Genomic DNA, 27741 nt, shown 5'->3' on the forward strand with positions numbered 1-27741 from the left:
TTTTATAATGGTTGATTTAAACTCAATTGTTGAAGTAGTTTCTAATGATAGAAGTTGGTTGTAAAAAATATAATATTATAAGATCCTATTTTTCTTAATTATTTAGTAGACTGTATAATAATATATTAAATAAATTTAAAGTTTGTGTTTTTAGAACCGAAAGATTCTTCAAAAAAAAATTAAAAATAAAAATTTCTATTAATTAATTTTTGCAACCTCTCAATTATTTTATTTATTTACGAGATAATTTTATTTATAACATCATAACAATTTAATTTTATAATTCACGATATAAAACTTAATAGAATCAATGTAATTACAGGATACTTAATATAAACATTCCTTTAAAACGAAACAAGAAGCACGCGATTAAGAAATGATCAAGTACGTGATAAACCATTATTTAAAGATCAACGGTTTATTTTTTGTACCATCTTGGTCATGAGAATGAAGCGTCGAAACGAATAATTTGGTAATTTTTGGATAACAAACTTTTCATTGAAGATAGCTCTAAAAATTTTGATCTAATCTTGAACTCGATATCTTGAGACGCAGAATCATAAGCCTTATCTCATGACAAATCTGGTAGCGATAAGGGGCCATGAAACTCAGAAATTTCAGGTGAATTTAAATTTACGAACAACTAATTACTACTTTCATCAACAAATTAAGCTCAAAATGTTCCCAGGTCAAGGACGTCATACTTATCAAGGGAATTATGGCCCACCTCAAGGACCACCTCCAAATCAGCAATATAATAATTATGGTCCACCTCAAAATCCTCCACCTCAACAGTATAATAATTACGAAAGACCAAATCAACCTCCACCTCAACAACAATATAACAATTACAATAATAAACAACAACCTGGACTCAATGGGGAACCAAATTATGGAGATCAATATGGGTCAGGTCATTACTCAAGACCACCTCAAAGTCAACAATCCTTTGGTGTTCAAAATTATAATTATCAATATTCTCAATGTAATGGTAAAAAAAAAGCTTTATTAGTTGGAATCAATTATTATGGTACTAGTAATGAATTAAGAGGTTGTATAAATGATGTGACTCGAATGGAACAATTTTTAGTCACTCATGGTTTCAGTGAAAATGATATTGTTAAATTATCTGATGATCAAAGAAATCAAAGAGCCATACCTTTAAGACAAAACATCTTAGATGCTATTCATTGGCTTGTGAAAGATGCAAGACCGAATGATAGTCTTTTTTTCCATTGTATGTATTTACTTTATCCACAAATTTTCAAATTTTGACAGAATTCTACATTTTCAGCAATTTTTGACCAATTTGACATCAACAAACAACTACTAACAGCGTAATATGAACAGATTCGGGACATGGTGGTCAAACGCGAGACCTTGACGGTGATGAAGCAGATGGGTATGATGAGGTCATCTACCCTCTTGATTTTGAGACAAATGGTTTCATCGTTGATGACCTTTTACACGATACCTTAGTGAAATCGTTACCACCAGGTTGTAGATTAACTGCATTATTTGATTCTTGTCATTCAGGTTCGGCTTTAGATCTACCATATATGTATTCAACAAAGGGTGTGTTGAAGGAGCCAAATGTTTATGCTGAAACTGGTCAAGATTTATTAAAAGCAGGTATGGGTTATTTAACAGGAAACAATCGTAATATGATGAGTGGGTTAAGCTCGGCATTCAAAAGTGTAATGAATCAAGGAAAAGCATCAAAAGCAGAACAAGTAAGTAAACAAACTAAAACTGCTCCATGTGATGCTATTTCTTTTAGTGGTTGTAAAGATGATCAAACCAGTGCAGATGCAAGTGAACAAGGTCAAGCTACTGGTGCAATGAGTTATGCATTTTTAGCAGTAATGAATCAAAATCCAAATCAATCTTATTTATCATTATTACAAAATATGAGAACTATTTTACAAAATAAATATAGTCAAAAACCTCAATTAACTGCATCTCATCCGATTGATACTAATTTACAATTTATATTTTGAATTTGGTTTAAAGTTTTATAGGGGGTGAATGTATTTATATAGATTATTACTCGAGTGTGTATTTTCGTTTTTGACGTTTCATAAATGTATTCTGGCTGCGAAACTAAAAAAATTATACTTCGTTTCAGATTATTCTTAGTCACACTATGCACAATTATTGTTTTTGGACAAAGATGAGACACTACATTTGAAGACTTCTCAAACCCATTCTTACGTTTGGTGCTTTTGTTGAGAGCGCCCTTTCAATTCTGATTTTGTATTATTTTAGATAGTAGAATATTTGACTTATTATTTAATCTCCAAAAATTATAAATAAAGTCTAAATAAAATTACACCCAAAAAAGAAGCATTGTAAAAATTACATTTTAAATTGAATTTAATTTTGATAATTAAAAATTCAAAGTTTGACCAAATCTTTTCAGCCATTTCCGAGACTAAAAAAAATCTGTGCAGAAATCAACGTAGTATAATCAATTCATTCAAGGTACATGAAAAGTTGTTGCGAGCACTTTGATTGCTGTTATCATAATGTAGTTGAGCTCAACTAGGTTGTAGCGTCATTACGATTGTATTTAATATAACATCATTACTATTATATATATAATTAATCATCCTATGCTAAAGAAAAAAAAATAAAAAAAATCATGTACAAGTTCCAAAGCTAAAGTGTAGCCGTTGCTAGTGGCTAATTACCCTTTTTATTTAATCGTAAAAATTTTTTCAACTTCTTCTGTTTCATACTATTACACATTTATCTTCCTTTTTGGCCATTGGTGGATTTTGAATTTTTTCAATTTCTTCAATTAACGTCTCAAATGATTGACTTATATTATAATTCTCTTTAACTGATGTTTCTAAAAATTTACAATTAAATTTTTCTGCTAGTTTTTGACCTTCATCAAATTGTACTTGTCTTTGATAATTTAAATCATTTTTATTACCAATTAAAATCAATGGTATATTTTCATTTCCTATCGAATTTAAAATTTTATCTCTTATAAATTCTATTAATTCAAATGATTGTCTTGATGTTACTGAATATACTAATAAATAACCATGTATTCCAATTAAATGTTTTTCATTCATTATTGAATATTCATCTTGTCCTGCTGTATCTAATATCTCTATTGCATATTCTTGATTTTTAAATTTTATATTCTTACTAAATTGATTTTCAATCGTTGGGTAATAACTCTCTACAAAATGATCTTCAACAAATCTAACTGTCATTGATGATTTCCCAACCGACCGCGATCCAACCACCGCTATTTTACGTGCTTTTACCGACATATTTGATAAATGATATGTTTAATATTAAGTTTAATCAGTATTTAAAATTGGAAAGGTCGTCCTTGAATTACAGATATTGAGCTGCTTGAAGTGTTGGTTATTTGATGAATTTATGAAATTGAACTAATGAAAGACAATAGATTAAGTGAATGAAATTGAATTAGTAGCTTTTTATAATGAGTGAAAGTCTTTATACGATGTGTTTAACTGAATAGATATTTGTACAAACTTATTGACCCCTATTGATATTGAGAATACCTTTTTATCTGATGGCCGATAATGCCTCTATATTTCGAAAATTGGGTATATGCAAAAATTTTGTTTGAGCAACTATTATTTTTTATGAGATAAAAATGACAAAAAATCTAGTGATTATTCATAGTATTAAATAAATCCCTTTTCAATTATGATGAAGGTTTATATTATTATTGAAATGTGGTTGCTTAATTAAAATATTCTTGACAAAAGTGAAAAAAAATGTAAAAGCTTTTTTTAAATTTTATTGTTTTTTTTTTTTATCTTTCTCTCTCTCTTTAATATCATTAAGATATTCTTTATCTATATAATAAATATAATATTACATATAATAATTATTTCGAACAAAGAGATAAAGTAAATTATGTATATAATATTAAATATTCATCTACAGATAAAGTAGAGTATATATTTGCTTTAATTTTGAAGAGGTATAATATCTTTAAGTTTATATAAGGATTCTTCTTCTTACAATATATTTAGTTTTAAAGTCAGTTTTTAGGATTTACTAGAAATGGATTTCACCTTCCTTTTTATTCTAAACTAACTATTAACTTTCATTCTTTCTATCGTTAGATTAATAGTGTAAAACTCAACTTTTAGTATCCTGTATATACTTTCATAAGATATATTTAAGTCAATAAGATCTGAATATTACGAAGACTTAATAGGAGATTTCGTATACTATTGAAAGACATATAATCTTTGTTAGTTAATGTAGCTAATAGTTCAACTAATCAAATCTTTTCGAGATACGAGCTGATAAAGCTGTAAACTTCTTTAAACTAAAAGCATTAACTAGATACTTAGAGATAGAGACAAGCTCTGTGAGCCAAAATTTCATCTTAATATTGTGGGGAAGATAGATCGTAGTAACACAGTTCGATCACCTAAAGCTTACGTCATCAAATAAGGCAAATGCTACTAATAACTGGAATCGGTTTGATGCGATATTTAGAGGTTAGTAATTAAAAGCAATATTATTTGTACCATTAATCAAATCATCAAACGTTTTTGACTTTTTGAATCGGAAGAGGTCAGAAGCTAAATTTCTAACTCCTTTATTGATCTGATCTACTATCAATATTTTATTCAAAATATCATAGTTTTATAAATATTTTATACACCCCTTTTATTTTATTTTCGCTTGTTGAAATAATTATTCACCTTTGACAAATAACGATAATTTTTGTAAACTTATAACCTATGTATAAAAAAAGTTTAATTGTACATTTGGCAAAAATCATACGATAATTTGTAATTCGCTTAATTGTTTATTCAGACTGGAATGTAACTCATAAAAAAAAATTAATCCGCAAAAACATAGTTTTTACAACTAATAAAAATGAATGAAAATCCTTAGATACGCTTTAAAGTCATATCTCAAAACCACAAAATGCAAACTGCACAGCAAAGAGGTAACATTAAGAGAGCCAAGTAGTGAACAAACAAGATTTGTATTTAATTGCTCTAGACAAAACAATTACATTGCATGCATTTAAACACTAGAGTTATGAGCTAATTATTTTCTTACAGTTATTGATTGTGTCAAATTTATGACCTTATAAATCAATTTTCAATTTTCTTTGGGTACAACTACTTTATCACAAATTACGCACAAACTGTAATACAAATTGGTTTTGACCATCTGTTTCAAGAGACGGTATTTCAAATCCGTTGGTTTAAAAACAATTCCTTTTTAATCAGCCACGATGATAATCAAAAATTAAACACGAAACTATTTAAATGAAATATTATATGCTTCATTAGTACTGGAGTAAAGTGCTTCATCGTTCATTCTAGACCTAAAAATATTGTACCTTGAGCCTGAAGAATTATTCATATAAACACATTTGACAGCTCAGCAGAATTTTTCTACTTTATCTTCTGAGCATATTCGAATTGATCAAGAACAAGCTGAGAGTAAAGTAACAAACAAGTTCGAATTAAACGATTCGATATGTAAAGAATATGTAGCCAAAGGTAGATAATTGATTTAGATTGTGACTAAAATCGATTATTATTAAGGCGGTTTTTGTCTCTCAAGATTCAAAATATTTTTAACTCCTTAATTTCTCTTTTTAAATCTACGACAGAATTTTTTTTCAATTGTTTAGCATTCAAATGTATTGTTCTATCGAATATAGCCTAAGTAGGCAAAATCCAGTTCTTTTAGTTTGATGAATCATTAGTTTAAATGATTTACAAGATTTAAATTCTAATTCTTATTATCTAATTCTATTTAATTTTTTACTTAATTTAGTTAAATAAATATTTTAGTGTAATGAACTAAAAATAATTAAAATTTATTTGGTTCCTTATTTTTATTTTTATTTTTTTTTTAAATCTAAAAAATTTTAAATTTTATTTTATTTTTGTGTTAATTTATTACAAAAACGTAAAACCTGTATATACGAATAGCAAATTAATTTTGTGCAGTTTTTTATTTTGTGTCAAACGTTTGCAAATTAGAATTCTATAATCACATTGTCTTTTTATAAACAATAAAATATCACAAATACTTAATGATTTATTAATTTGTTTATCTTTCAATCTGATTAGTATATAATTAATTATTCAATTATAAACAAACACACAAAAATAATTTGTAAAATTTATCATTAATCATTTGAGCCCTTTTTTTTCATAACAATAGATATAAAATTATTAACCAATTCGGAATCCTTTCCTTATTTGTTGATGAAATTATACTTATTATCACTCAATTTGTAATTTTTTAAATTTTAGATATGTTCCACAATGTCTTTCTGAGTTTTGTTGAGTGAAGGGGTTTTTTGGTTGTAGGGCGTATTTTTTCATTTAATAAATTTAAATTAAATTTTAGTCTGTTCGATCTTTGTTTAACCGGGGAGAATATCCCCGGTTTAGAAAAAAATACTTACTTGGTTTAGGAACCACATAATATCCAAAAACAATACGAACCATAATAAGCTCAGCATTGTAACAGCATTCCATGAGACTCAATTCTACAAATTATTAAATTAGTTTACATTAAAATTTTTAAATTAATTCATTATATCGTTACCTGAAAAAAAATACATAATAATTTACGAAGTATAACTAAAAAATAACCAAAAATTAACTATCAATTAACAAAAAGTTCAAAAATAAAAAGGCTAAAACTTTTCTTAAAAATCAAATGAAATGAATTAATATGCTAACAATCTTGTACTTTTCTAATTATTGAAACATTGGTAAATCTAAACTTGTATCTCTGAATTTTTTCTTTTTTGATAAACTATCTAAGTTTTCATAACCCAAACAAACTTTTTTCAGTCTTTCACAATTATAACACATTGGTTTCCTTTCGTCACATTTAATTCTTCTTTTCCTACATGTTAAACATCCCGTTCTTGTTCTTTTCTTGATGATTTTTCTTTTATTCATTAATGCATTATTTTCATCCTGTATTAATATTTCTTCTTCACCTAATGTATGATGATGCGGCAATGGTATTGGTTGTTGTTGTAATGGCATACCTGGGGGTTGATTTGTGTATGGGTAATTTGGTGGTGGTGGTGGAGGTAATTGTTGTAATTGTAAATTTTGTAGATGAACATGTTGTTGATCGTATGGATTTGGTGGAGGTATAGGAATATAAGGTTGTTGACCATAAAATTGTGGTTGAGGACGTGTAGGGGGATGCTGAGAATTGAATGACATTTCGGATTGATAATGAGGTGGTACAAAATAGTTTGATGGTGGTGGTGGATTTGAGTTTGTCGGAAAGTGTATACTATAACGTTTTTGTTGTTGTTGTTGAATACTAGGATGAGAATAGATATTTTGTACATGCGAGTTTTGGATTATTGGTTGTTGTTGTTGTTGTTGTTGTTGCTGTAGTTGTAAATGTTGCATTTGACTTAAATACTCAGGTTGTAATTGTTGTGGCTGAGTTGAATTTACTTGTGGTTGAAATTGATCTCCAGCATTAGAATTAAATGGTTGAGAATAATTAATATGATGATGAGTTTGATGACTTGCACCAGTATTATTGATCAGTTCATGACTATTTGATACATTTTGAGTTGATATATTCTTATGCGGTTTTTTTTGACTTTTAGGAGATAACATCACTGGACTTGACTTTTTTTTATCTTGTGACAAATTAGGAGGTAAATTTGTGGTTGATGATTTTTGAGGTAAAAATTGAATTGGATGAGGTTGTGATGGTGGTGGTGCTGGAGGTGGTGGTTGTACTGGTTGTGCTGGTTGTTGTGGTTGTTCTTGATGATTTATCAATTGATGTATAGAGCTAGATCTAGCAATATCACAAGATGATCTTTTATTTAAATTTATATTATAAGTTGACGAGTTATCATAAATTGCAGATTCGGTTGATCTTCTTAGTGGTAATGAACTGTTTAGTCTTGAGTTTGTATCTGAATTGTGTGAATATAAATTTATGCTACTGGAAGAGAATTTTGGAATTTGATTAGATATTCCTTTCGGTGATTTATCAAATATTGATGAAGATGATGATGAAGAAATAATTGTGTTTGAAAATGAAGGTAGTCGTTGATTTTGATCCGTATATTGATTTGATGATTGTGTAGGAGGAGGGGGAGGTATTGCTAGTCTCAGACTCGGCTGTTTAATCTCGTTCTCTATAACGTTGTTATTATTTTGTGCTTGTGTTATTGTATTGTTTGCATCATTGACATGTTGCCTCTGTAAATTTAAGGGTTTTTTATTTGTTGAATGTAGTAGTTCAGATACAGAGGGCAATGGTGGCATTATATTCTTTTGATATAAAATTAATTTTGTAATGCATGAAAGTTTATGAAATGAAATGTAGTTGATAATGATAATATTATCAAATACTAATGAATGTATGAAAGTTGGATTCTAATATCTAAAACTCTGTTCTTGGGAAAGTTTTTACCGTTTGATCTTGTAAAGTAGTATTTATTTTACAAATTTAATAATAGTACTAGTACTATTTTAAAATGTAATATCAATCGTCTGAAATTCAAATTACTACTGTATCTTGAAATAATTGTGAAAATAGAATTGTTTATAATTTTAATATTTTTTCTATAATTTCCCCGTAATATTTGAAACAGTAAGAAGTTTGTCTATCTCCTCCTCCTCTAGAAATTAATGAATATGAATTTGACAATAATATATTATTTTATATGACAAACCTGAAATCGAAAATAAAATTCTTAAAAATAAATATTAATAGATTTTTTGTATTTATAAGATAACTTGTTTTGATAATAATTTGAGATATACCAAAAAAATACAAGGTTGTAAAATCAACTTATCAACAAAAAAATAACAATTATTGTAGCAATGTTTTATATATTTCCAATAAATTAAATAAAATTCGTTTTAACCTTTTTAATAAAACTTTCTTAATTTACCTTTTAAAATTTAATTTAAATTTGTTAACAAAAAATGGAAATATGAATTTTTTAATAATTTTTAATTAATTTTAATTTAGACTAAAAAATTTTAAATGTTTTTTTAATTAAACTTTTTTTATAATAGAAATTTATAAATACTTTGATTAAATTGAATTATTTTGTTTATGGTTATTACTTGTTTATTTTAATGTTGTATTTAATCAAGTTTCTTTTGATGATGAAAGGTTAATATGTTGTTTTTTTTTAAAGGTAAATATCAAATCTGACAAAAATGTTACTATAATTTGAAACACGAATATACGAATAATATCACAATAAGTTATAATCTTAAGGCGAAAGGATGTATAGTTTGTAAGTAATAATTTTAATTATTGATATGATTTATTTTTTAGTTGACTTTTTCGTATAATCGAATCTGGAAATAATAATATTGAAATATGTGTTAGTCTAATAAATTAAAACTCAAAATTATACAAAATGTACTGAAAGATTTTTTTGAATTTTTTTTGATGAGTCGAACTACTGAAATGTTTATTGATTGATGATGGAGATAGAAGATGACTTGAGATTTGATAAAGTCTGTACTGAAATATTGTAAACCGTTGGATTTAAAATGTATTTGGTTTTGAAGAATTAATTTGTGGATAATGAAGTATACTTTTTTTTTTAAAATGATGTCAGAAAATTTAAAGAATAATATATAAATTTAATTTCTGAATGATAAATAGATTAAAGTTAATTAATCATTATACTTTTAATGAATTCAAATTTTCTTTCTTTAATTTTAATCTTTTCTTGAAATGAAATTTAGTTAAACATTTTAAAGGTTAAAAAAGAGAGGATATTAATTTATATTTATATTTTTAAAATATAATTAATTTTTATAATTAAATATTTTAAAAAAAAAAAAATAATAAATAATAAAAAATAAATAATTAAATATTTTAAAAAAAAAAAAATAATTTAAAAAACGTTAATCAATTTTAAAAAAAAATCACAATAATCAACCAACCAAATAATAATAATATTTCTGAATACTTTTATTAGTTGTGTTAATTTATACATCAATAGTACAAAACACAAAATGTATAACGTATTAAAATAATAAAAATAAAAAATTAAAAAAAAATATTTGGTTATAACTTTTTTGAATTTTTTAAATCCAAAAAGGGTTTACAACAAACGAAGACTAATTTAGACCAAAATATTATGAAGTATTATAAAATGATTTAGTTTTATAGAATTACTGATATTGGCTATTTTGATTACAAACTTTATGTAGTTACAAATGTAAACTTTGATCATAATTTATAAGGTGAAAATCTTGATACTAAATATGAAACTTAAATTAAAAATTATATATAATTAGAAAATTTACACTACTCCCCTTGCTTGATAAATTTTGTTGTGATTTATTTTACTATAATTTTAAATTAACTTTTGTGCTAATAAACTTAATAATTAATTTTTTTTTATAATAATCACAAAACTATAACTGTTAATTATTAATTAAAGTCACAATCATGAAAAAATAAATTATTACATCGATTAAACTTAACAATTATAAATTTGAATAGTTATTTTATTTAATTGTCTTATCAACAAGTTCAAAAAAAAATAAGCTGTCAAATTTGAATTTACTATATTTAAAAACATTCTATAGGAAAAAGAAACTCAACAAATTTATTATTAAACTCAAATCTAAGACATGGTTATAAATTAAAAAGTAAGAAATATTTAAAAATTTGATAGAAAAATAAATTAACAGCTTTACTAAAAATTCAAAGTACTTAGGCAATTAAGAACATTCATACTTATTTGAAACATTTTTAATATAGGAGTAATTATGTATATAAAGGTCAATATTTCAAATTATTGGTTAATGAATAAACAGATACTTAAATGATCAGATCATCAATTGACAACCATTAAAATTTTAAACAAAGCAAATCTGAAATCTGAATTCTCGATTTGATTTAATTACAAAGATTTTTTAAAAGAATAAAAATGTAAGTTGGAGTAAAACAACAACAACAACAAAAATAAAAGAATAAAGAAAAAAGAAAAAAAAAAAAAAAATTTAAGTTACGCTTAATAAAAAAATAAATTTAAAGATCTTTTTTAACTAATGGGGAGAGCAGGTTGAGGTAAATTTCATAATTTAAATAATTTAACTAACTATACATTTAAACAGTTTACTGTAAGCTTATGCAACTTTAATTAAACGGATTTGGGGGTGAGAGATGAATCTACTCTAAGGCTAGTAAGATTTGAGATCTTTAGATTTTTTTCTTTACTGGCTCGTGTACGATCACAAATTCAAGGATTTGGATAAGGTCAATGGAAAATATGGCAATTGGAAGTCCATATGATTTTTACAATCCATTCCGTGACGTTTTCATAAACTAACACTTATGTTTGACTCGTCAATTAGTCATCAAGAACCGCTAAATCGAATCGATGGATTTTTAATTCAAACATTAATTCCGTTAATTACTTGTAATAGATGTATAATTTACAAAAGCAGATGATAAGTAAATCTTTTTAGTATAATATGCATTTACTAAGATTGAATAAATTTTAGAAGTGAAACAGAAAAAAACCAAAAAAAAAAAATGACTTCTTCTTCAAATTGTACTTATTATTTGTTCTCGTTCAATTATTAATAAATACAAAGGTCTAGTTTTATCCATATAATTTTTGAAACAACAATCAAATGTTATACAATTTAGATAAGAAAATTCAAATTAAAGACAAAAAAAATTATTATTTAAATTGCCGAATGAAATAGAAAAGCTTAAAACCATATATAATTTTAAACTTAAACTTTTACTCGAGAAATATATTGCATTAACATTACAGTTTATTAGATAACATTGCATTTATTTTTTGATCATGATTAAAAAATTTTAAAAAATCGCAAATCAAAAATTGGATGAGTGGGGAAGAAAATTGCATATATCTGTCTGAAACTAATTGATACATTAACTTTTATACATTTATTTGAAAAATCTCTCAATTAATTGTCTCGGATATCACCAGTGTTTTACATTAATTTCTACATTTAATTAATGTTTGCAAGAACTCGAGAACTTTTTGAAAAAAACCAAAATCGAACCAATACCTTTGTGAAATTAAAAGTATGGATCAAAGTGCCCCTTGTTAAACTTTTTGTCAGTTATTTTTTGACAATTTCATATATTTTTTTATTTTTTATTGTTTTTGATGTAAAACGTTTTATAAATTTTGATTTCTTACTTTAATTTCATTTCAGTTATATTCTTTCTCCTATTTATTTTAGGTTGACAAATTTACATTTTTACTCAAATTTCTTTGTAGAGTAGGGCATCAGCGGGATTATGAAGATAGTAGATGCCTCAAAAATCATTAATATAGTATCGTCATAGATTTGATCTTAAAAAGGTCCTCCATTTTTGAAAAATGCAACACAAGAAAATATTATCAAATTAAGAAAAGGTACAGTGACTCGATTATAATAATGAATAGGCACGAACAATAAGATTAAAGATATAATAAATTATTATATTTTTGATTTTCAAATGTCGATAAAAAGAAATAAATAAATTTACTAAGCGATTATAATATTCATCATGCTATTGTGTATATTGTTATCTCGATTATAGTTTGTTATTTTGTTATACGAGAGAGAGGCGTCCATCAAGAATATAAAATGATTTTGCAATTAATAGATGGTAACCTATCGATTTTCATGTCATCATTTAGTAATTCATTATTTTGAATGATCTATTTGTAGATAACTTAATGAAATTTGCATGTGGGGTTTAATTTGTATATATTTTAACCTACTTATATGATTTTAACTACTTAGCATATAATGAAGTTATGTAAAATTAAAAAAGCGTACATGGATCTGAATAAAATTTATTTTTTAGTTTTGCTATATTTGGTTAAACTTGTATTAAAAAAAAATTCCCCTAAAACATTTTAACATGTTACCACTAATAACAAGGGCTTAAATTAAAAAATTTCATTACTCTTTGAAACGAACTTTTAGGCTACTATTAACATATCTCATAACCTATCTCATTAAAGCCTTGGTGATTTCGAAACGGATAAATATGTTGGAGTTGCATTGAACGTTTAAACAAGGTAAAGATGTGATTTGCTATATTATTGTCTCAGTTTAAAAAGTTGCCTAAGATAAATAATGCAACAAGTTTTTTAAAGGGTTCATCCGGCTATAAGAAAAAGGAAAATTATAATCTTATTAAATTTTTCCGAAACCAACTATGTATTAATTTTATTATCTAGTTTTAAATTTATTAGCACATGATTTGAGTTACAAAATTGATAAATTTTAAAAAAATCGATCGTACCTTAAAAAGAAATTTTAACTCGTACTGTTTTTAATAAAACAAAATTTAATTTTTATTATTAGATAGTTCAAATTTATTTTACAAATTATTTGTATGTAGCACAAATTAAAAAATACATAACCAATAGAGCAATAAAGGTTAAAGTTAATTAAGCCTGTTTTTCCATTTTTGACCAGATTAAATTTAGGTCTTGATTCAGGAGTGTAACTATTCTTACCCAAATAAGTATATATCAGTACAAAGTTTTTTTTTAGTACCTTCTTATTTACTCCTTAATAATCTATGCAAAAACTATATACAAATTTACTTTGAATGTGGCTGTTATTTTTTTTAATTACTTTATATTTCCTCTTTCAGAATAGTTCTATAGTCGTAATATTTATAAACATTGTCGAAAAGATAACAAGCGGATTAAATTTATCTCAATCGTAATTGGCTACACTACTATACGAAAAGATTAACCACATTTTCAGTGAATTATTTACAAAAGACACGTCATCTTTATTAAGAAGAATAATATTTGTAACGGCAACTTGGCATATATCGGCATAATTTACAAGTATTGGTAATAATTGTAGATCGATGAGATTTACCATCAAAAATTAAATTACATATTGGTTTTGAGGATCAAATCTCATTTTAACTCAATTTGTTGAAGAGTAATTAGAATTAGTAAATCATGCATATACGTTAATAAGTTATCATAATGTCCAAATTTGGATCAATAATATTTTTCAAATTTGATGATTAGTTGTTTTTTACAAAAACACTGTCTAGCAGTAAAATGACGAAGTTTTTTGGAAATTCGTTTCAGTGCATTTGTAATGTCAATGCCAGTTTATAATAGAAAGTTGATTACGACAATTGATACTATCAAAAAAAAAGATGAAGAAAATTTTTCACATACGTCAATAAGTCAATCAAATCAAAATTAAGAACAAACTGCTCAAAGTATTCATTGCAGTTCTTACCCCTTTTTCCCATGATTGCATTAAACTTGATGAAACTCGAATTTCAGTTACTAATTAAAATTAACAAAAGATCTAATTTGATTAATTTTGATTAACTACAGTTTTGTGACAGATCCTGTTCATCATGTAAATTGTCTTAAAATACTTCTTGATAAATAAGGAACTGTTATATCAAAACCTAACTGAGAAATGCCGTGAGACTAACCTTATCTATTATACTACATATACTTCAAAATATTATTCTACCGCCTTCAAATTTATCAATTAAGGGTCCTTTGTTCGGACGAAATGATGTCTCCTCTATTGTTCATGAACAACGACGATCTCTGATTATTTAGGGATCTAACGATTTTGTATCATCGTTTTTGTTTTGACTTCGTCAATATCTCCTATCGCAAATATTTTCTCGTCTAACGTTTGTATCATGTCTTTCAGTATTGTGTTTTTGTTTTTATATTAGACGAGATCCTTTTTATTACTTTATTCTGAAAGTTTTACGATACAAATAAAATTACCTGTTATATTATTGAAACAGGGGTTCAAATGTTTTGTTACTCAAACAATTTACTATCTACACGGCTAAAGTTCCCAATTATTATACAAAGATAGTAACACCGCCTGGATTACACTTAAAATGTATTTACTTTCTAAACTTGTCTAAGTATACATTCAATGAGAAAAAACTCGAACTATCTAGAGTTATGTCATAATTCATCCTAGAATTAGGACTTCACAAGACTAAATAGACAGTAGACTGATGAACTAATACGCACTCAAAATTACAAATTAAACAGGTATAGTCAACGAAGAAGTTTTTCTTCTGATATGATAAAGAACAATAGCAGGGTCTCATAACGAACATGCACTTAATGTTGACATTTTTTTAAACCTAATCAACGGATATTAGTAGTTTTAGTAGTTTCATGTGATGAACTAAACTACAGCTGATTCAGTATTATCCAAAGCATTAAATTTATTACCAAATTATTAAATCCTCTATTGTTTTTTATAACATGCAAGTGATCATTTTTTCAGTATTGGCAGGCTAGAATATGAAATTTTCAAATTTAAAACAATAAGATATTTTTTTAATTTTATTAAACGAAAATTTACTAAAAATGCATTAATTCCTTAACTTGCATTACATTGAATCTTGAAATTTAAAAAACTATAAAGGTGCATACAATAATAATAATTTTCTAGTCGAAATATTTAGGCTTTTTTAAAGTTGTACTGAAATGGATTTAAATTTAAAGTTTAGATATAGTTATCGTAAATGCATAAAGCACATTTATGTCAACTTTGCTTAAAAGAATTCAAGTTAATTTGGTTGGTTATGTAATGGGTCACGAAACAATAAATGGGAAGGCAAAATGAGACTGAATTTTCACAAGAACATTTGATAGTTTCAGGTCAAAACGAATAGATTTTCCTAGTTCCTTCAATTGCTGAAGTCACTTACGATTTTTTGACAAATAATTAATATATGTAAATTAGATTAAGAGAAAGCTGTTTTCATAGCATAATACTAAATTATTATAAGCTCTTCATTTAAATGAACGATTAATTCGTTTCTAATATTGATGTTGTAGCAAATACAAAATTTTTAGTCGATCACCCAGACGCTCATATGACTTTTGGTGCAATAATCAAGAGCACTATCAGTCCTACCTTACTGTCGAAAAATTTAAAGTCCGTTCTTTATAACCGACGAACTTCTTGATAATAATTTAATGTTACATTTCATACAATTCTCACTATATTACAATTCTCACTATATTTCTACATTGTATAAAATTATTACCTTTGCAAAAATATGATTATTAATTATCTATGAAATATACAAGACCCCAAGCAGCTCCAGCAGCCACTGATCCAACTGCAACCATTTGAATTCCCTCAGCAACTTTTTTATGATTACCACAATCATCACCTAAAGATATAGAAGTTTTTATGAAACCAAATATAAATAATGTAATTAACATAACTATTACTGATATTATTAAACCAGTTTGAACAACATGTGTGAAAAAATATGGTAATAAAGGTACAAATCCACCCAAAAAGTATGATAATCCAATAGTTAAAGCAGAAGTAAATTCTCTACCTTCAGCAGGTTCTTCTAAACCTTTACCAAATCTTATAACAAAATCAATTAAATTTCTAGGTTTTGAATCTAAATCTTTTAAAAAACTTATAATTGTTGTATCACTTGCACCTAATTCAAACATAATTTCTGCAGCTTCTTGATTTATTGAATCTGGTTTTTTAAAAAAATCTAGTTTTTCCTTTTTAACTTGTGAATGATAATATTCTGATTCTGATTTTGCTGCTAAATAACCACCTAATCCCATCGAAATTGCTCCTGAGACTAATTCTGCCATACCACCTGTTATAACTAATTTCGAATCACCTAATGATGATAAACCTGCAGTTAATGCAAATGGAACAGTTAACCCATCACTCAATCCGATAATTATATCCGACATTACTCTTGGATCAAATCTATTAAAAAATGTGGTTAAAAAATTTGTATTGATTTCTTCTTCTTCTTTATTCTCTGATGATGATGCTATTGAAGCTGCTGCTTGTATGACTGCTTCTTCTCTTGCTATTGCTGATGCTCTTTCATCTTGATTTCCATTATTGTCTGTTGATCCGTAAGGATTCTGGTTATTATCTAACAACCTATTTACTCTTTGTAATTCATCATCAGATTTATTATTTTGACTAAAAACTTTTGAAACTCCGTTTTTTAAAGCAACTAAAGACATTGATTATTTTATGTATGAATATCTATAAATGTATATGATTGATATATTTTTTGATCTAATTTCTGTTATGATGATGAATATAACCGTGAAATGAGGTATTATATTCCAATGATATGTGATGTAATGGTTTTTTCAATTTTAAATAAATTGGTTGTAGGAACTGCAAATTAATAATTAAAATCTGAATATATGTAGATTTTGCCTAACTATTGATATTAAGTATTGAATATATTATTAAATTTTTTAACTGATAAACTCAAATAATGAAAGAAAAGATATATAAATAAAATGTGGTTTGAATTTAAAAACTATTTGAAAATGGAAAAATGATTATTTATTTATTTTATAAATATATATTTAATTTTATTTATATTTTAATATTGCGTTTTGAAATACATTAAATTGTAAACTATTAAGTAAGATTTATATATAATAGTAGAGTAATAGTTTTTACATTGGATTTTTAATTTAAACTAATTACTTATATCAAATTAGCAGAACATGTTGAAGTAACGATCCTTGAAACATAGAAAACCAGGTTCTTAGAATAAAAATCTATAGAGTAAACTACAAGAAATTCATTATTAACATCTACAATCAATGATGTAGTATTAAATCTCTGCGCATTATAATAGATCTAAAAGTAATAATAATAATAAAAATTAAATCTCTTCTCTATCTAAATTTCTAGAAAATAGAATATTAATATTAATATTTGTTATTAAATGGAGTTTTGTGTTTAATAATTTATTTACGGTATAATTTATTATTGTATGATTACAAATTACTTTTATTTAATTGGTTTAACTTTTTTTTGTGGTTAGTAAGCTTGGTAATGATGCTACCAAAACAAAAAGCTGAGTGTGACAGTAAACGAATATTTGTCGTGTTTCAGGTTTCAACGACATAAATTCTCATATAAATATATTTCTAATTTTCAAAATCAATAGACCTTTGTATTTTAATATGCAAAAATATATGTTAAAATCTTCTAAATTATCTTTAACTTAAAGATACAACCAACCTGAAAAATCCTTTTTTTTATCTAAAATCTTAAAAAATGGTGTAAAGCGATCACTTCAAAACAATTAGCTTTAAGAGCTCTGAAAGGTCGAAATATTTTAATTGTTATAGTACTAATTGCCAAATAAGCTGTCCGACACTTTGAATATGGTCATAATAAAGGTAATGCAGAAAGAATTTCTGCAAAAGGTAGGAATTTTGAAAGAGCTAGAGGCAAAAGAAGAAAGTAGAGTTGCAAAGTTTAAGTTTAGTTGTGTTGGTAGGTTTCTTTACAAATTTTCAAATAATTAATTAGTCTTTATGTAATTTTAGTAGATTTTGAGAGATTCTAATGTTTGTAAGCTATTTTGATGTTTATTTAGCTCATTTTTGGACTGTTCTAAAAGTTGTTGTTCTATTTAAATTAGTACATATTTAGCTGCGAAAAAACGTAAAATAAAGTTACGTTTAACAAGTCTTTTTACAAAATCACAGCAAATAAAGCAATTGTATTTAAACTTGAAAGTAACATTAATTTGAAAGATCTTGAAAAATAACTTTTTTGCTCAATTGAGCTTCCTGTTGTAAGCATGCTTCATCCCTAACTCGTCAAATAAATCTAAGAAATGTATTTGACAAGATTAATAATAACACGTAATGTAACATTGACTTATATGCAGACTTGGAAAATACACTAATAGTGCGCTTTTTTGATTAGATTAAAATATTTAAACATTCAATATAAGTGATAAACCATCCATGACATCAATCGAACCAAAGCAAACAATCTATGTAAACAACATAAATGATAAAGTATCCATAAACAAACTACGATCTAGTTTACAAGCACTACTTCAAAACTATAGCCCGAACAAAATACTAATACAAAAGACTTTAAAGTTAAAAGGTCAAGCATTCATAACATTTGATAATATCGAAATTGCTTCAAAAGCTGTGAAAGATCTAGATAAAAAAGAGTTATTTGATAAACCTATTAACGTAAACTTTGCTAAATCTAACAGTGATGATGTATTCGATAAAGACAAGGACGAAATAAATTCAAGACGAAATTCAAGAAAAGAAAGCAAAATTCAAAAGAAAGTAGCAGAATCAAAATCGAAACTCACCAAGAAAAAAGCATCCAAAAAAGACTCTAAATCAACAAAAGAACAACCAACATCCATTGACATAAAAAGCTGGCAAAATTTACCACCCAATAAAATATTACTTCTACAAAATATAGACAACATTAAAAATATAAATAAAAATCAAGTTGAGGAATTTTTTGAAGATTATGCTGGATTGGAATTAATTAGATACATTAAACCAAGAAATCTATCATTCATTGAATTTGAAAATGAAGAGTTATCTACAAATTGTCTAGACAATGTTGATTTGTCAAGTTTGAAAGAAAAATTTGGTAATGACATAATATTCTCTTATGCTAAAAAATAGATGCTTTTGGTACTTTGTGAGTAAGTCTAGGTAAAGCTTAGAATCAGTTAATATAATTTAATATAAAGAATCAATATATTTTCTTGATTATTTCCTGATGAGTAAAGATTTTACGATTCTTAGTATCAATAATTCGGTATCAATCACTTTGAGATTTGAAACCAAATCGCAATAAATTTAAACAATCACCATCTTAGGTCCTTCTTTCATCTTTTGACCATTTTCATTTAGATGAAAGTTAGATGTTAAAATGCAATTTTTGTATAGTCAAATTTCTTTCAGCTCTCGTGCTAAATTCTGAAACACGTCTTTTTTTTCATTAATCAAATCAATGAAATTGCGTTGGAGTAAGAGTTTTTGATTGAAATTGTATAAATAGCGAGTTACTTCTAATGAATTAAGACTAAAAGAGTAATAATTAACTAATGCAAACTCTATATTATTAATCACTATAATTCTATATGTAAACGGGTATTAAATTAAAATAAAAATTTCTAAGTATTAATTTATTTGTGTTTTTTTTCTCTATTACCTTTTGGAACTCTTGCTAACCAATAAAGGAAAGTTGTTAATACAACGTTAATAGCAATAAAAGCAACCACTATTCCAAAATTTCTCCATCTTTCACTATATCTAGCATTTATACTATTTAAAAATATATCAGTTGATCTCATAGCACAATATCTACATGCTCCATTTGCTGTATCAATATATCCACCTGCTTTTTCAGCAAATGCACTTAAATATTGACTGCATGATTGGCCTGATGGTGGGTTTATTTTTAATAATTCAGCTTCATCACAAATAACTCTTGTATGAGCTAAACCTGTTGCTAATATACCTTGAACCATATAAGTGAAAGGATTGGCACGATACATAAAAATCCAAAAACTAAAAAACATAAAGTTAGTAAGACATTGTTATAAAGAATAGAAAAGAAGCAACGCTTCAATTTCAAAAAAATAATTAAAAAACATACCCTGGTAATTCTGGTCCTGTAACTAAAACACCACAGAAGTTCAAACACATTGTAAACAATAATGTAGCTAAGTTAGCAGCATTAGCAGGCATTTCAATAAACGATTGACACAATTGACCCATAGTTGAAGTGTAAACAAAGAAAGATGTTAAAAACATCCACATCAACACACCTCTTTGATTAACAGAATTTGTTGGTTCAGCATTTCTATATAATCCAACTGGATAATACCAACAGAAGAAGGCTATAGTACCAACAGCAATTTGATATGGAATTTCTGAAGTAATTTGACCAGTTATAAATGCAAACCAACTAAAAGTTCTTGAAGGTGCTTCTCTAACTTCATAGACATCTCTTTGTCTACAAAAATATGGTAACATTTGTTGAACTAATGTATTAAAAGGAATGAAAAACATAAAAATTGAAAACATTTGATTTTGTAATCCTTGTTGAGAATTATTTGCCTTGAAAAATGAAAATCCATTGAATAATGATGATGAAACAACTAAAAATAATTTGGCATAGATATAACCTGGTGATCTCCAATTTTGAACTATGGTTCTCCAACTGACTAAAACATATTGTTTCCATAATGGTGCAGCATATTTTAATTTTGAATCTGGATCTTCATCTCTTGGTAATTTGGATAATTCTACTTCCATTCTGTTTAATTCAGCTTGAACTTCTTGGAAAGTTTTTGAGTTTCTCCAAACTTCAAAATAATTTTGTTTGGCATGTGAACCTGGAGCAGCTCCAACAACTTCCAACATCCATTCCGCAGGGTTAGCATTTGGTGGGCATGGATGTGCTCCTTCTCCCTCGAAATAATTGATAAGCGTTTGACAATTCTCACCTAAATCTCCAAAATATACTGTTTCTCCACCTCTTTGTAAAAATAATAATCTATCAAATTCCTTTAATAATAATGCTGATGGTTGATGAATAGTACATAAAATAGCTTGACCATGATCTGCTAATTTTCTCATTAATTTACAAATAGACCATGCAGTTTGAGAATCTAAACCTGAAGTTGGTTCGTCCAAGAATAATAATAATTTTGGTTTAGCAACTAATTCAACACCAATAGTCAATCTTTTTCTTTGTTCAACATTTAAACCTTCACCAGCAACACCTACTAATGCATCAGCATAAAGTGTCATTTCTAATAAATCAATAACATAATCAACGTAATCATCTTTTTCTTTTTTGGATACTTGTCTTGGTTGTCTTAAATATGCTGAAAATTGTAATGCTTCTCTAACAGTTGAAGTTGGTAAATGTAAATCTTGTTGTTGAACATATCCAATTGATCTTTGAAATGAAGAATCTAACGCATGTCCATTAACTAATCTAACACCATCAGTAATAGTCCCTGAAGTAACACGTTCTGATAAACAATTTAATAAAGTAGTTTTCCCAGCACCAGATGCACCCATTAATGCAGTAATTTGACCAGGTTTAACCCAACCATCAACATGATTTAAAATGACACGATCTTCTTTTTTAATTTTAACTTGATAAGTTAAATCTCTCCAAAAAAAGATTTCTTTGTTTTCTGGAATTGGACTAGAAGTAACTGAACCATCACCTTCTTCAAATTTTTGAGCTTCTGCTGCTGCTTCATATGAAACTTTTTCATTCGGAATACCACCATATTCTGAATCATGAGGCTTTTGTTGCATTTGCTTTTTATGTTTCTTTAAAGAACCTTTTAAAAACAAAACAATTTCACCTTTTTGCATAGCACCTTTATTAAATTCTGTTAAAGCAACGTAAATTCCTAAAAAGAAAACAGCAAATCCAATTGTTATACCCAAATTTCTCCATTTATGACCATTAGTATAGTTGTAAGCTTCTTTTAAATAATCAGTACCATTAACCACCGAACTACCAGGTCTAGAACCAACAGCTGAACAAACTTTATTTGCAATTGAAAATTGTTTAAAATCTGGACCTGATGGAACAAAAGCAGTACATTCGAACTCTCTATTATGAAATTCATTCAACATGAGCGATTCAAAAACATAACCAACCGGATTAATATAATTGATCCATCTTGACCATCCCAACATTAATGGAGTTGGAATAACAAATCCAGTGTAAATAACCATAGCTAATAATAAAACTGTTGCTGGAGTCATAGCACCTGCAAGAGACGTTGAAACAGCACCAATGGATCTAAATAAATGTGACATAACTAATGTACACCAAAAGCAAAATAACCAATAAAAGAAAAATCTACCTGGATTTCTTCTTAAATTTACCATAAAATAAAAAACAAAATTGAAACCCATAGACATCAACAATTTGACTGGTAATTCACTAACAATACTTGCCAAGGCATCTGCTGATGGTCGATAAAGTGCATATTTTTTATGTTTCTCAACAATTGGTCTAGCTTCGAAAAGTGACATAATTTCTAAAAGGGAAGCAAATGCATTGAATAAAACAGCAAAGAAAATACCTGCACCTCTAAAATAAAATGAATCTGTAGTTTGTGGTAAATTATAAAACACTGATGATAAAATTAAACCCATAACTACTTGACCAAATATAGAAAACAGAGCAATTGAAGGATCACCTTTAAGTCTTAACCAGTTCCTATGCATAATGTATTTAACTTGCATATTGAAGGAAACAGTAAATGGTGATGCAGGACGAATATGATTAGATTGTCTAGCAACATGAGATTCATGATATAATTGTTTTGTATTTAATGATTCACAATCGATAAAATGTTGATCAATTTCAGCAACTAAAGCTTTATATTCTGGTGAGTTTTTCCAACGAGCTTCAAATTCTTCTGGAGTTCTTGGAACTGAATTTTCAAAACCTGGACGTGGTTGTCTTTCTGCTGGATTTGTTAATGAAGTTAAAAAATCAGCAGTTGTTTGTCTTTGTGGAAATTCCCAACCTTGATTTATAAAATATTCTTTTGCATGTACTGAATCTCCAAAATATATTTGATAACCTTCATATAAAACTACTACTTTATCAAATAAATCATAAGCATCTTGAGAACATTGATAAATAGCAATTATCGGAGTAGTATCTAATACTGTTGCTGATGTTTTTAAAGCTCTAATAAATTCTAATGCAGTTGCTGAATCCAAACCTCTAGTAGCATTATCCCAACATTGAATATTTGCACCATTTAATGAGGCTTCTGCAATTGAAACTCTTTTTCTTTCACCACCTGAAACACCTCTAATAAAATCATTACCAACATTTGTATTTCTTGTATGCGACAAACCATACATAGCCATATATACACTAGCCATATGTTTAGCATAAGCTTCTCTGTCAACATTTTCACCTCTATTTTGTGGAGTTCTTAATCTTGCTGCAAAATCTAATGTATCACCAACTGATAATTGTGGAAAATGAACATCTGTTTCTGCTGAATAAATAACATCACCTCTATAATGTTTTTCTATATCTTTTTGAGTTAAACCATCATAAGTGATTTGTGATTCTTTACCAATATGAAAACCATAGGTATTTACTGCAATAGTTTTTAATAAAGTTGAACACCCAGCACCTGGTCTACCTAATACAACTGTTACTTCACCCGGTCTCATGATACCGTCCATATGTTTTAAAATATTAAATTGCTTTGATTCATCTTCCTTTTTAAGATAACCAATCCCTTCGTGTAACAATTTCCATAATGCATTCGTAACTGTAGGTTGATAATCAGTATCATTAGCAACACCGTAAGCTCTTAAATCACGATATGCAACACCCAATTTTGAAGGTTTATAATAATCTGAATTTGAATCAAATAATTTTTTTATATTTTTAACCCAATATTTAGCTTCAAAATTGTCTGAGTTGGGATCTAATCTTTCATCTGGAGTTTCAGCAATTGGATTTACACCTGGAACAGTTGACATATTTGTTAAATATTTATGTAAACCAGAAGCAGATTGAATATCACCAGTTGAACTATTTGTAAAAGTTTTTGCTAATTTACGAACACTTTGTTCATCAATACCTTCATATGCACCGATTGAATTGGAAGTTGATGATGATGAATTCGTTTTTTGATTTTCCAACCTATTAAAAGAATCTTCTTTAGATTCTAAAGGTGAAGTTGTCATATTTGAATTTAATTTGCTTTTGGAGTTGAATAATTAATGAAATGAATAATTAGAAAAAGAACTGAGTATAAAATTAAATTAGAAAATAAATATATAATAATTAATGATAAACGATAAATGATAATTGAAACTAGAACATTAAAGAAAATTAAGAGATGAAATTTTGTTAAGAATTGTTTATTTAATATATATGAATTCCTGAAAAAGAAAAAATTACGGATGACGGATAAATGTTTGACATTAAAGGGTAATTGGGGTTGATAAATAAATTAATTTAAAGCGAAAAAAATTAGGACATAATACTAAATTTAATTTTAATTTATTGTAAAGATATACAATAAAGAATAAATTCAATTTAGTCAAGAAGCAAAATAAAAAAAAAACAAACAAAATATATTTCTAGATTATTTTTAAATTGATTTCCTTTATTTGATTTAAAAATTTCTATAATTATATTATTGTGTCGCTCAGACAAATAATTGTTAAAACCGCAACCGAATTACTCTAGATCTAAATTTATTATAATTGATCTTACTTGAGTTTCACATCTTCACTATAAAGCTGAAAATAAGATCTCATCTCATCTCATATCTTTCTCAAATGATCAACTAGATTATAAGATTTTCGTTATACATTTTAGAAAATTTGATTAGGGTGCAAATTGAATTGAATATTTATAAATTTAAAGAATTTTTTTGGTTAAGGCTGAGAGAGATTTACTAAAAATAAAAAATATTATACTACGGATTTATCATATTATCACACAAATTAGTTTATTATATTATTATTAACAACAATTTAACAAAATGTAAAGCCACTTAAAAAATACATAAATAAAAAAGCCATTCATAGCTAAATCGACATTGACTTTATGATTGACATAGTACTTTATGTATGAAATGTTTGGTTTTATTATTGCAATTGTGTTTGTTAATTATCCGATTTTTTTTTATCAAGAGTTTCATAGGTTGATATTAACCGGATTTATATATTTTTTTGTTAATAAATATAGTCTTAACTTGAATGAATATACTGAAAAAAATCTATTTTGGCAACGTGATAGCTTTATGTCATAGATTCGTTTTAAATATACAAATATAAGGTCATAATTCTAATAAAACAAGTTTTTTTCTTATATTTTGGAATATATACATTCATTTATTAGTTGCTATATTTAATTTTAAAGTTTATTTTGATGAAATCTGAAAAAGAAAAAAGAAGAAGAAAAACAAATTATCCGAAAAAACTTTTAATTTTTTTTAATTCTGCAATATTTTTTTGTACAAGTTTTGAAGATTGATCTCAACGTTGTTTTTATAACATTAGAGAAATTAACGTTTTATCGCCGACAAGTTAGTAATTGTGCTCAGAAGACGGCTTGGTAAACTTACTAAGAAACTTAAGAAAAGTAGCTGAGACACAGGTTTCTTTCTTTTTATTGCGAATTTAAGGTTTCAATACGATATAATATACGATCTTGCTTTGAAGTTTGAATATTAAGGACCATCGTCAATGAGAAGATAGATCTACAAAATCTTGAATCAAATTCAATAAATATTGAAAAACTCCGTTTGTTTCAACCTTTTCTCAGAAAGGATTCGAACGCTCCAATTGTTCCACATGATTTCATCAATAAGGGTGTGTATGAATTTAGATTTTGAGGCTAAAGATTCAATTATTACCGTTAAAAGGATGATGATTGTACTTAAGTGTCTTCTTCTATAGCGAGCCTGGATTGTCAAACTCTTAAACATGTTTCACACTAAATTTTACAACTTTGTCAAAGATTAAAAAATATCCGAATTTTCTTTTAAACTAATAGATCTAAGTTTGTGTAATTAATCTTAATTTCAGAAAAAAATTAAACTAAAACTTTCCGAACAAACTTCAAAACAAATTTTCGTAATATTTATTTTCATTAAAAAAATTGAAAATGTCCAGGTCGGATCTGACAACAATTGTAACAAAGTGTAATCGTTGACAGCTTAAATTAGTACCTCGATTAAAAAAGTCGTTCACTTAGTTTTATGAAGCTGAATTAACGTAGTAAATACAGAAAACCATCTTTAATTTTTAAAAAGTCACGGCTGAGTAAACAGAAAAACTAACTTGTTGTACTTTTAGCCTTATAAAACCTTAATTTGACGAGCTATGTTTGTTTTTTTATGGGTAAACTCACAGAATATTTCCAGTAGTCATATAAATATTTCTTCTTGATAAAGTAGCTTATTACAGTTAAAGAGCGTTGTGAATTCATGCACAAGCTAAATCAGAATTTGTTCTATTATTGTCGAGAATTGAATCACATTATGGCTATTAAAATTGGTCAAAAACACAAACAAACAAGTGAGACACTGGATCTATTGTCAATTCATCGTAGAGGCTGAAAAAAACGTATTATCCGATGGGTTAAGTTCCGCCATTTAATTTTAACCGAAGACAACAATTATATATTTTACTATCTTTATCCCGTAAACTGAACAGAATTAGTAATTACGAGATCCGATCCTGTTCCTCAAACTTCACCAAATCTGGACCAATCTCCGAGTTAAATAGTCTGATCTCATTTTTTCTTTTTATTCGGAGATTAATTTGTAATCATAATTTGAAGAAGGTATAAGTTAGTTAAATTCGTACCAAGTTGAAGATCGAGAATATAAAAATTATTCAATTATCAATAGGTACTTAATCTGACTGTTATAAAAGATTCTTGATTATTGTGATCTTTTGTATCAATTTACAAGTAGATCATGCCTCATACCAAATGAACGGAGTGGAGAATTACAAAACAAAGAAGAACAATGGGGAACATTTTTCAAAAAATCGAATGAAATTGAATTTGGCTGATAGCAGGGGGCAAGAGAACTTCGACTTAAATTGAACCATTTAATATGCAACTCCGAACTAACACCAAAACAAATGATTCAATCAAACAAGTACCTGAAAAAGTTTACTCAAAGTATTTGCCTATCGACGATCGAGGCCGGAAAGCGAAAACTTTCTGATGAAGAATTAAAAAAGTGGTACTTAGAATAATGCATACAAGCCCATAGTTGTTGATATTAATCTAAGTAATGCAGGTTTACATATTATGTATTGTCCGAATTATTGAACTGTGATATTGAAATTCTTGACATTGACCAATATATATATATTTAGAT

At 26.8% G+C, this 27741-nt stretch overlaps 6 protein-coding genes across 6 annotated transcripts; 2 read left to right on the forward strand and 4 right to left on the reverse strand. All coding sequences in view use genetic code 12, as the record gives it.

Moving 5' to 3' along the window:
- Positions 1 to 678: 678 nt before the first annotated feature.
- Positions 679 to 2000, forward strand: MCA1 (Ca(2+)-dependent cysteine protease; the record flags this gene model as incomplete). The annotated part of the gene is made up of 2 exons (XM_051764023.1): positions 679 to 1237; positions 1351 to 2000. The coding sequence occupies 2 exons, from the start codon at positions 679 to 681 to the stop codon at positions 1998 to 2000; spliced, it is 1209 nt and encodes a 402-aa protein (XP_051619495.1).
- Positions 2001 to 2735: 735 nt separating this feature from the next.
- Positions 2736 to 3290, reverse strand: RHB1 (putative GTPase; the record flags this gene model as incomplete). The annotated part of the gene is made up of 1 exon (XM_051764024.1): positions 2736 to 3290. One exon carries the CDS (start codon positions 3288 to 3290, stop codon positions 2736 to 2738), a length of 555 nt encoding a protein of 184 aa, XP_051619496.1.
- A 3456-nt stretch (positions 3291 to 6746) lies between these two features.
- On the reverse strand, positions 6747 to 8303 carry WOR2 (Zn(II)2Cys6 transcription factor WOR2; the record flags this gene model as incomplete). The annotated part of the gene is made up of 1 exon (XM_051764025.1): positions 6747 to 8303. One exon carries the CDS (start codon positions 8301 to 8303, stop codon positions 6747 to 6749), a length of 1557 nt encoding a protein of 518 aa, XP_051619497.1.
- Positions 8304 to 16090: 7787 nt separating this feature from the next.
- On the reverse strand, positions 16091 to 17041 carry CCC1 (Ccc1p; the record flags this gene model as incomplete). Its single annotated transcript, XM_051764026.1, has 1 exon — positions 16091 to 17041. One exon carries the CDS (start codon positions 17039 to 17041, stop codon positions 16091 to 16093), a length of 951 nt encoding a protein of 316 aa, XP_051619498.1.
- Positions 17042 to 18802: 1761 nt separating this feature from the next.
- Positions 18803 to 19498, forward strand: KGF54_003439 (uncharacterized protein; the record flags this gene model as incomplete). The annotated part of the gene is made up of 1 exon (XM_051764027.1): positions 18803 to 19498. The coding sequence occupies one exon, from the start codon at positions 18803 to 18805 to the stop codon at positions 19496 to 19498; it is 696 nt and encodes a 231-aa protein (XP_051619499.1).
- A 506-nt stretch (positions 19499 to 20004) lies between these two features.
- CDR1 (ATP-binding cassette multidrug transporter) lies at positions 20005 to 24580 on the reverse strand (the record flags this gene model as incomplete). Its single annotated transcript, XM_051764029.1, has 2 exons — positions 20005 to 20389; positions 20478 to 24580. 2 exons carry the CDS (start codon positions 24578 to 24580, stop codon positions 20005 to 20007), a joined length of 4488 nt encoding a protein of 1495 aa, XP_051619500.1.
- Between the last annotated feature and the right edge of the window lie 3161 nt (positions 24581 to 27741).

This window comes from Candida jiufengensis (assembly GCF_024610255.1).
Source record: "Candida jiufengensis strain CBS 10846 chromosome Unknown scaffold2, whole genome shotgun sequence".
NCBI lineage: Eukaryota > Fungi > Ascomycota > Pichiomycetes > Serinales > Debaryomycetaceae > Lodderomyces > Lodderomyces jiufengensis.